Source organism: Trichechus manatus, unplaced genomic scaffold (assembly GCF_000243295.1).
Source record: "Trichechus manatus latirostris isolate Lorelei unplaced genomic scaffold, TriManLat1.0 scaffold00094, whole genome shotgun sequence".
Taxonomy (NCBI): Eukaryota; Metazoa; Chordata; class Mammalia; order Sirenia; family Trichechidae; genus Trichechus; species Trichechus manatus.
This window is the reverse complement of record NW_004444030.1, coordinates 4,046,376-4,057,506: the sequence shown is the minus strand read 5'-3', so window position 1 is coordinate 4,057,506 and position 11,131 is coordinate 4,046,376. Positions and strand designations below refer to the sequence as shown.

Below are 11,131 nucleotides of genomic sequence, written 5' to 3'. Positions count from 1 at the left end.
AGAAAGATGTGGCAGTCGGCTCTATGAGTCAGAATCAACTTGATAGTAGTGGGTTTTGGGGTTTATACTTTGCTCACAAACTCAGAGGGTTGAGGGAATAGATTTCAAGCTGAAATTCTAGGACCAGTTCCTAAAACCATGCTGTGAAATTGGACTGCCAAGGGAGCTGCTGCCTCTGTTATGACCAGGAAGATGCGGAATCAGGAAGTTGACTGAGCCGATCCTCTGAATCACCGTATTTATTTGTCCCCACCATCCCTTCTGGATTATGCTGTCATTCAAGTCCAGGGTAAACTTGGAAGTACTTCTGGAAATGTTCTGGAAGTAAGTAGTGGGCATTGAAAGGAGCCCTGGTGGTACGGCGGTTAAGCACTCAGTTGCTAACAGAAAGGCCAGCAGTTCAAACTCACCAGTGGCTTCACAGGAGGAAGATGTAGCAGTCTGCTTCCGTAAAGATTGCAGCCTTGGAAAACCTATGGGGTAGTTCTGCTCTGTCCTATAGGGTGACTATGAGTCAGAATCAACTTGATGGCAAAGGATATGGTTTAACAGGTTAGTGGATATTGATACAATTGTCTGTCCAGTAGACACTTCTTTTTTTTTCCTCTAGGAACTCTGACTGATACTTCCTCAGCCTAGGACACATGTAGACTGTGGAAGAATCAATATGCTTCCATGACCCTAAGTTCCTTGTCACGATGGATTGGTTCTAGGATAAGTGCCTGACTCAGGCTGGACCAGAGAGTAGTTATATTTTAGGAGGAAATACCCCTATATTGTGAGGTTCTGGATGCAATTTAACATTTAAACCAATTGTCCCATAATCTAAAATCCATCCTATGGGCTGTAGTACCTGGAGGGGCTGGGACTGAATTTATATCCCTAGCACCTTGCAGAATGCATGTCATAAAGTGAGTGCTGAGTAAATATTATTGAAGTAATTAAAATTATATGCATTTTTGGGATCTAAGCTGGTCTAACCCTATGTAAGAATTTTATTAATTAATGACATTGAAAATGAGACAACTCTCTAAAGTTAAAAGAGGAATTTGTGAATTGTGGCAGCTCAGCCGCAAAAATGAATTGTACCAGGGCCTAGCACATGATGGGAACTCGGAGGGTTTTCTATATTTCTGCTCCATTTTTAGTCTACAAGGCAGACGATGGCAAAGTTAACATTGCATCTGTTTAAGAGAAAAGTCAGTTACAAGTTGAAATCTCCTAACCTTGATTTTAAATTCCCAGGAAAAGGATTCTGACTGGTTCAGCATGGGGCAGGCTCCAAACCATGGGCCAATCAACTGTGACCATGGGTTAAGGTCATCTTTTAGAAAGCCTCACTGCTAACCATGTAGATAGTATAAAAAAGAGAAGCAATTACCAGAAAAGGTGGAAACGTAGCATTGAGTAGACAATTAGTAGGTGGCAATTTTACATGACTTTAGTGTAATTCCAGGGGCTAGTACAATGTGTAAACGTTTATTGAATCTAGACCTTCCAGAGTCACACAGAAACTACAATTCTATGTGTGAGATTGAAGCTCAATATGGATCTGAATGTGAAGGGGATGTGAACTGTTGCTCGATTAGGGTCTGTGCCCTAGAGCAGTCAAGCCAATGAAACGTACTCCAAGTCAAAAAGAGTGAGAAAATTTATTTAGGAGGTATCCACCAGTGGGGAGTCTGACAGCAACGCACGCTGTCTCTATGGAGTCCCAAAAGGCATTTTTACATTGGAGTTTATATATGATTATTTTACAAAGGTTAGAAGTGTCTTTGTAGCCTGTGGATGGCGTGGCCAGATGAGTTATTCATTACAAGGTAATTACGAGAGACTGTTTATCAGACTAAAGAGATACATGCCGGAGGTCTCCTTATCAGGCTGAAGATATACATGTCAGACATCTGGGCTCTAATCTTCCTGTGAGGGGTCATCAGTCATAGGTGGCCAAGCAGAGCAAAGCAAAGTCATTAACAAAGGTATGTGGAAAGGAAAAGACCGGTAAAAAAGAAAAAAAAGAACTTATAGGTTGATCATGGTTATGTCAAGCTCTCAGTTGCCCATTTTGAAAAGGAGAAAACATGTTGAGTATTAGGGTCACATGAACCTTTCTGAAATGGGTCAAGTTTGGTAAAGCCATCTCTCCTGCCTCAATGCCCTCCTCCTCCTCTTTATACTATTCATTCCTATTTGACCTTCAACCTTTTGTTGGGAGAGGCAATCTGTCATGGGCCCTGAACATCCCTGAAGATTCTTTCTGGATATGCCGAGAATGTAAGGCCACTCTATCCAGGCCATTTCTCAGGGTTGTGTTTGCAGCAAGCAGCCTTGAGGGATGAGCTAACATCTCTCTACCGACAAAGAGTAGGCTTGATTCCACTTATTCTAAAAGTGGTACCTCCCCTAAGCTCAGTGTGCCTCTTCTGTAATGCAACCTGCTTCAGACATCCATGATAGGCCTTTTCGCTGCTCCGTAGAATTTGGGGGTGGGGCATGGAGAAACAAATCAAACCAATATGAAGCTCTGACTACTACTTTTGCAGTGAGTAATGAAGTCTTTAGTCTCTGACCCAGGAGCCTTTTGACGGCATCCATGGAACAGTTATCAGGCTAACTAGTTAGCTTGTAAATAGGGTAAAATCTGAGATCCTGAACAGTTCTTAATACCCATAGTAGAGCACCCATCACACTATTTACATTGCTTCTTGTCTTTCTTCTCCACTAAACTATAGGAGTATTGAAGTCAAAGACTATCATATTCATCATTGTTGCCCTGTACTTAGAACATCTAAAACATAGCAGGTGTTGGAAAAAATGTTTATTGAATGAATGAAACTTTATTTATGATAAAGAATCTGGTCAAAGCATTGGTTAATCTAGAGATACACTTTTTAAGAGATGGATTAAGAAGAGAAAGAAAACAGATTGATACAGACTCAGTATTGCTAAAAAAGACAGACTGGGGCTTCCGGCTCTTGGGCCCTTGCCAGCCTCTTCCTGAATCCAACTTCCAGCCTCTGAGGAGCAGTGAAGAATGGACAAGACTAACCATTCCTCACTGATTACAGGAGACAGGAGGTTTCTGGCTTTGAGATGAAGCTCATCTACCAGGCTCAGGGTAGGGCCACAACCCTACCTTCTGCTCACTACTGTGTCTAGCATGCCCCTCAGGGCTCAGTCCAAACTCAGTGGATGCTCAGTAAACATTTGTTGAAAGAAGCAGAATGTGTGTGTGTGTGTGTCTGGGCGGGGAGGGGAGCAGGCATCACAGTCCAGACAGGACAACAGCTGAGAAAAAACAACACAGGTAACAGTACAACACAGTCTGTAAGGTGTGAACAGAGGGCTGTGAGAGGTGACGCGTGTGTGGGTGCGTGTGTGCGCGCGTAGGGGGGTGACATTTGCTCTGCACCTTGTAAACCCAGTGAAATTCCTTGGCGAAAGCCACTTCCCTAAACTACACAGTTCTTCGCGGCGGAGTCCTCTCTCTCCCACAGCAGCCACCACTGTGTTTGCGCCCTTTGAAAACGGTTTTCTCTAAATCGCTGACAAATTCAAGCAACCAGACTTGGAGGCCAGGCGTGCAACGACGCTGAATCGCACCTTGGTGCTTGAGTGTCCAGCTCTCGATCCCTTTACCCGTCCAACCAACCGGCTGGGGGCAGAGGGCGTGTTTCCATTGCTCCCCCTCCACAGTGCGCAAGGCCGGTGATGACCGTGTTTCCTCACTTTCCTGCCCAGAGAGTCCCGGGGCGGGCAGGCGGGACGGCGAGCGGCCGCGGACAGGCCCGCCCCCGGGTGGGCCTTAGCCCGGGCCTGCGGCGCTCCGGGCCCCTCCCCGCCACCGCAGAGCAGGACCTCAGCTGCCCCGGCGACCATGCGTCGCCTCCTCAGGGCCCTGCTGCCGCTACAGCTAGTCGTGCTCGTGGCCACGGGGGCCCCCGAGGCGCCGGTGAACGCACCGCGGAGCCTGGTGTGGGGGCCGGGGCTGCAGGCGGATGTCGTTCTGCCCGTCCGCTATTTCTACCTGCAGGCGGTCAACTCGGAGGGCCAAAACCTTACTCGGTCGCCCCCAGGTAGCGTTCAGTCTCCAGCCTACCCCTCGCCCCGTTGCCCACTCCTCTTTTCGTCCCCGCTGCGCTTCCCCGCCGCGACCTCTCCTCTGGGAATCTGCGCCACCGCCTGTGTGGCCCCGTTCCTCCTGGCATGTGTTGCCCTTTTCTCGGGTCTATTCACTTCCTCTATCCCCCAAACACAAAGGGCGGGCGCAGCAGAAGTTTGTTGAATGAATGAATGAATGAACTCCAAAAGACCTTCCACTTTAACTTTGCAGGAAATGATGCTCTGAATGGATGGCGCTTAGGGTGTTGATTAACTCTGTGTGGGGAACATGTTGGAGTTGGCCTTTCCAGCTCTGACTTAGTTGCCTGAAATGTTACAATTTGCAGGGAGTGCCTTAATGCTATGAGTCATCAAGCCAGAGAAGAATGTTCGGGCCTGATCAGTTTGAAACAGCTAACTCCTACACAGGAAATTGTCCAAGCGATAGGCAGGTTTGCATGTTAGATTTTTGTTCTCTTCTTACACTTTTGAGTTCTTGAAAGCAGGTTACAGGAATTAATGAAACCCACTGGAAGTAATTAGGTTTTTCCTCCACCAGGATGGATCTTGCCCTGAATCCCTTCTGTCCAATCCTCCCGCGGTCTCCTTTGCAACTTTTTACCAGTCCTGCTGGTTTCAAGTTGTTGCCAGTCAGACTTTGTTAATTTATGTTTTAAGTTTAGGGCTCCAGCCAACTCGCACCCTGTTTTACCAATAAGAGACAATCAGAATAACCCAGTGCCCCTTTTGCAGTGGAGCTAGGAACTTTGCATAGCTGCAAGAAATGGGCCTCAGCTTGGGGTAGGGGGTTTAGGCAAAGCAGAGAATTTAGGAGCCAAATATAATTCACTTTTAGATTTAATGATTTTTTGTTTTTTTAATTTCATTCATTCAACAAATACTTACTGGCTGTCTACTTACTACTATGAGTTTGGTATTCTGCTGGGGTTATAAGGATGAAAAAAGACAATGCCTGTCCATCGAGGAACTTAACAGTTTGTTGGGAAAACAGGCATGCAAATAACCAATCACTGTGCAAGATAATTGCTACAGTGAAGGTAGGTACAGAATGCAGTGGAACCACCAGAGTCTCCTAGGACAGTCAGGAAGATTTCAGGAGCTGAGATTTGAAGGATGAGAGGGTTGGTTAGGTAGGCATGTAGTTGGAGGCACCAGTACGTACAAAGGCACAGAGGCATAAGAGAGCATGGTGTTCAGGAAAATAATTAAATGACGCAGAGCAGAAAGGAATGTAGCCAAAAATCCTCAAGGGCTTTGAATGCCAAGCAAAGGATTTTAGAACTAGATAAAGGAGAGCTACTGGAGAATTTTGAGCTGAGGAATGACAAGACTCTGCCTCTTCCTTAGCCATCTCATTGGCTTGTATCTGCATTTGATGCAGAACACCTCTCCTAAAGTGGTTTTGATGATCACTTCGATAACATGTCTACCAATTAGACTCTAAGTCCTTAGACAACTGGTTTCATATGCTTTATATCCAATAAATCTGACTCTACTCGCAGGGACTCATGAGTGTATACCAGAGTTTGGCAAACATTTTCTTTAAAGAGCCAGATAATAAATAATTTAAGCTTTGAAGGTCATAGAGTCTCTGTTACAATTATTCAGTCTGTCTTGTAGCCATAGACAGTATGTAAACAAATGGGCATGTTTATGTTCCAATAAAACTGTATTTATGAACACTGAAATTTGAATTTCATATCTTTCATGGGTCACAAAATATTACTCTTGTTTTATTTTTAAACTCTTTACAAATGTAAAAACCATTCTTAGTTCATTGGTCTTACAGAAACAGGCTGTGAGCTGGATTGGCCAAAGTTTGCCAGCCCCTGGTGTATGTATGTTGTTGTTGGTTGTGGACAAGTCAGCTCTGACTCATGGTGACCCCATGTACAACAGAACGAAATGTTGCCTGGTCTTGCCCCATCTTCATGATCGTTGGTATGCTCGAATCCATTGTTGCAGCTACTGTGTATTTTAAGTGCTGTTCAATCTAGGTGGCTCATCTTCCAGCACTATATTGGACACTATTCTGTTGTGATCTATGGAGTTTTCACTGGCTAATTTTTGGAAGTAGATCACCAGGCTTTTCTTCCTAGTCTGGAAGCTCTGCTGAAATCTGTCCACCATGGGTGACACCACTGGTATTTGAAATACCAGTGACATAGCTTCCAGTATCATAACACACAATCCACCACAAAATGACAAATATATATACATATACATATATATAAACAAACAAGAAACAGTGTTTAAAGTGTCTGTTAAGTATCTTAACATAAGGGAGGTTATGTCTGAGTTTCTGGATGGTGTACCCTTGAAAGCTATGACTTTAGTTCATTTAGACTTAGAGAAACTTTCCATTGCCCTAAGGATCAGAAGAAAAGATTCTTAAACCTAGATTCAAAGCCTTTCACTCGGGGTGCATTTTCTTCTTTATGGTTTTCCTTATTTTCTAAAGTGAATTCTATAACCAGAGAGGGCAACTTAAGAAAGAAAAGAAGATGGAAAAATTAATTTATACATGAAAAAGGAGAATTACATGATCCAAAATGAAATACTGTTAATCCTACTATTATTTATAGCCGCAGGCATTTGTCAGTTTGTCGTACTGTGAGAGCTTGCATGTTGTTGTGATGCTGGAAGCTATGCCACCAGTATTCAAATACCAGCAGGGTCACCCATGGCGGGACAGGTTTCAGCTGAGCTTCCAGACTAAGAAAGACTAGGACAAAGGACCTGGCGATCTACTTCTGAAAAGAATTAGCAGTGAAAACCTTATGAATAGCAGTGGAACATTGTCTCATATAGTGACAGAAGATGAGCCCCTCAGGTTAGAAGGCACTCAAAATATGACTGAGGAAGAGCTGCCTCCTCAAAGTAGAGTTAACCTTAATGACGTGGATGGAGTCAAGCTTTCGGGACCTTCATTTGCTGATGTGGCACAACTCAAAATGAGAAGAAACAGCTGCAAACATCCATTAATAATTGGAACATGGAATGTACAAAGTATGAATCTAGGAAAATTGGAAGTCATCAAAAATGAAATGGAACACATAAACATCAATATCCTAGGCCTTACTGAGCTGAGATGGACTGGTATTGGCCATTTTGAATTGAACAATCATATGGTCTACTTGCTGGGAGTGACAAACCGAAGAGGAATGGCATTGCATTCATCATCAAAAAGAACATTTCAAGATCTATCCCAAAATCAGAATGCATTGATAATTACTGGTGATTGGAATGTGAAAGTTGGCGATATGGCCTTTGTGATAGAAATGATGCTGGAGATTGCATGATAGAATATTGTGAAACCAACGACTTCTTTGCTGCAAATACCTTTTTTCAACAGCGTAAACGGTGACTATACATGTGGAACTCGCCAGATGGAATACACAGGAATCAAATCAATTACATCTGTGGAAAGAAACGAGGGAAAAGCTCAATATCATCAGTCAGAACAAGGCCAGGGGCTGACTGTGGAACAGACAATCAATTGCTCATATGCAAGTTTAAGATGAAACTGAAAAAAGTTAGAACAAGTCCACGAGAGCCAAAGTATGACCTTGAGTATATCCCTTCTGAATTTAAAGACGATCTCAAGAGTAGATTTGACACATTGAACGCTAATGACTGAAGACCAGGTGAGTTGTGGAGTGACATCAAGGACATCATATCTAAAGAAAGCAAGAGGTCGTTAAAAAGACAGGAAAGAAAGAAAAGACCAAAATGGATGTCAGAAGAGACACTGCAACTTGCTCTTGAAAATCAAGTAGCTAAAGCAAAAGGAAGAAATGATGACGTTAAAGAGCTAAATAGAGGATTTCAAAGGATGACTCGAGAAGGCAAAGTGTTATAATGACATGACATGTGCAAAGACCTGGAGTTAGAAAACCAAAAGGCAAGAACACGCTTGGCATTTCTTAAGCTGAAAGAACTGAAGAAAAAATTCAACCCTCGAGTTGCAATATTGAAAGATTCTACAGGGAAATTATTAAACAATGCAGGAAACATCAAAACAAGTTGGAAGGAATACACAGAGTCACTATACCAAAAAGAGTTGGTTGACATTCAGCCAGCTCAGGAGGCAGCATATGATCAGGAACCAATGGTAATGAAGGAAGAAGTCTAAGCTGCACTGAAGGCATTGGCAATAAACAAGGCTCCAGGAATTGATGGAATACCAACTGAGGTGTTTCAGCAAACAGATGTAGTGCTGAAAGTGCTCACAAGTCTATGCAAAGAAATTTGGAAGACAGCTACCTGACCAGCCGACTGGAAGAGATTCACCCATATTTATGCCTCTCCCAAAGAAAGGTGATCCAACCGAATGTGGAAATTATCAAACAATATTATTAATATCACACAAGTAAAATTTTGCCGAAGATCATTCAAAAGTGGCTGCAGCAGTATAATCGACAGGGAACTGCCGGAAATTGAAACAGGATTCAGAAGAGGACGTGGAATGAGGGATATCATTGATGTCAGATGGATCCTGGCTGAAAGCAGAGAATACCAGAAAGGTGTTTACCTGTGTTTTATCAACTATGCACAGGCATTTGACTGTGTGGATCATAACAAATTATGGATAACATTGTAAAGAATGGAAATTCCAGAACACTTAATTGTGCTCATGAGGAACCTGTAGATAGATCAAGAGGCACTCATTCAAACAGAACAAGGGGATACTGCGTGTTTTAAAGTCAGGAAAGGTGTGCAGCAGGGTTGTATCCTTTCACCATACTTACTCAGTCTGTATGCTGAGCAAATAATCTGAGAGGCTGGACTATGTGAAGAATGGGGCATCAGGATTGGGGGAAGACTAACAGCCTGTGTTATGCAGATGACACAACCTTGCTTGCTGAAAGTGGAGAGGACTTAAAGCAATTACTGATTACTGGTGATTGGAGACCACAGCCTTCAGTATGGATTACACCTCAACATAAAACAAAAATCCTCAGAACTGGAGCAATAAGCAACATCATGATAAACAGAGAAAAGAGTGAAGTTGTGAAGTATTTCCTTTTACTTGGATCCACAGTCAGCACCCATGGAAGCAGCAGTCAAGAAATGAAACGACGTGACGCATTGCATTGGGCAAATCTGCTGCAAAAGACCTCTTTAAAGTGTTAAAAAGCAAAGATGTCACCTTGAAGACTAAGATGCGCCCGGCCCAAGCCATGGTGTTTTCATTTGCCTCGTATGTATGCGAAAGCTGAATGATGAATAAGGAAGGCCGAAGACGAATCGACGCCTGTGAGTTGTGGTGTTGGCAAAGAATATTAAATATACCATGGACTGCCAAAAGAATGAACAAATCTGTCTTGGAAGAAGTACAACCAGAATGCTGCTTAGAAGCACGGATGGTAAGATTGTCTCACATACTTTGGACATGTTATCAGGAGGGATCAGTCCCTGCAGAAGAACAGCATGCTTGGTAAAGTACAGGGTCAGCAAAAAAGAGGAAGCCCCTCAATGAGATGGATTGACACAGTGGCTGCAACAATGGGCTCAAGCATAACGATTGTAAGGATGGTGCAGGACTGGGCAGTGTTTCGTTCTGTTGTACATAGGTTGCTATGAGTCAGAACTGACTTGACAGCACCTAACAATAACAACATTAATGAAGGAAATGCAAATCCAAATAAAATTCCATTTTTTCTAAAAAGATTGGCAAAGATTTTTTAAATTAATATTTTATTGTGATTAAGGTGAAAGTTACCAGCAAATTAGGAGGTGTTTGGTTATGTCTAAAAAGTATCGTACCTGTGTTCCCTATGTGGGCAAAGATTTTTTTAAGTGGTAATACTCAAAGATGTTAAGAGATGCTCTCAGAGGAGTCCAGGTGGCGCAGTGGTTAAAGTGAGCGACTGCTAACCAAAAGGTCAGCAGTTCGAAACCACCAGCGGCTCCCCAGGAGAAAGATGTGGCAGCCAGCCTTCGTAGAGATTTACAGCCTCGGAAGCCCTGTGGGGTTGCTGTGAGTCAGAATCCAGTTGAGGAGAGTGGGTTTGGTTTGGTAGATGGCTCTCTAACAGTGACCTTGATTCTCTTTTGGTGAGAGCACAAATTGATAAAATGTTTCTTTCTGGAGAGTAATTTTCCAAACCCTTAAGCATTTACAAACCTAATATATATAAAAAAAAAAGTTAGTTTCAGAAGTTAGAAAATATAATTTTTAAAAAGATGTCGTTTACAGAATAAAAAAATGTTCATGCCCTTTAACCTGGTAATCAGTTTTAGGTATCTGTCCTGAAAAAAATAGTCAGAAATATGGTCAACAATTTATATGCAAGCGTATTATTGCAGCATTATAATGATTTGTTATAGCAAGTCTAAATAGCCAACCATAAGATAAAGTATGATAAATTTCATGTGATAGAATATTTTATAGCCATTAAAAGTAATGTTTTAAAAGATTATTTAATAATGCCTATACTGGGTTAAGGATGGAACAAACAGGAAATAAAATACACAGTTTCATCCCAGTTTTGTAATAAACTCATACCAAAAATGATCAGTGTTACTAGTATATAGCAAGATAGTAGGATTTTTTTTTTTCTTTTTCACACTGTTTTTCCCCCTACAGAATGTCTACGAAATTACTATGTTTTTTAACCATGGAAAAAGTTATAGGAAAAACAAAACTAAAAACTTTTACTAAGTTTTTTCAGATAAGCTCAGTCTTATACCCTTGTTTTCTCCTCCTTTCCTTTTAGACAACTTGACTTCTATCTTCCATTTAAAAAGCTGCCCTATAGGCTATGGGGACCATGGTCTCGGAGAACATCTAGCTCAATTGGCATAACACAGTTTATAAAGGCAATGTTCTACATTCTACCTTGGTGAGTAGCATCTTGGGTCTTAAAAGCCTATGAGCAGCCATCTAAGATACTCCACTGGTCTCATCCCTTCGGGAGCAAGGGAGAATAAAGAGAACAGGATACAAGGAAAAGATTATTCCAAAGGACTAATTGTCCACAGCTACCAAGGCCTCCACTGGACT

The 11,131-nt window shown here is 42.4% G+C and overlaps 1 protein-coding gene across 1 annotated transcript in view; it reads left to right on the top strand.

Annotated features, from left to right (window-relative positions):
* The first annotated feature begins 3,877 nt into the window (after positions 1 to 3,877).
* POGLUT3 (protein O-glucosyltransferase 3) overlaps positions 3,878 to 11,131 on the top strand; it is a 44,772-nt gene continuing 37,518 nt past the window's right edge. Inside the window, exon 1 of the mRNA XM_004382477.2 lies at positions 3,878 to 4,076. Within this exon, the coding sequence (XP_004382534.1) occupies positions 3,878 to 4,076 (199 nt within the window). The remainder of the gene's footprint in view (positions 4,077 to 11,131) is intronic.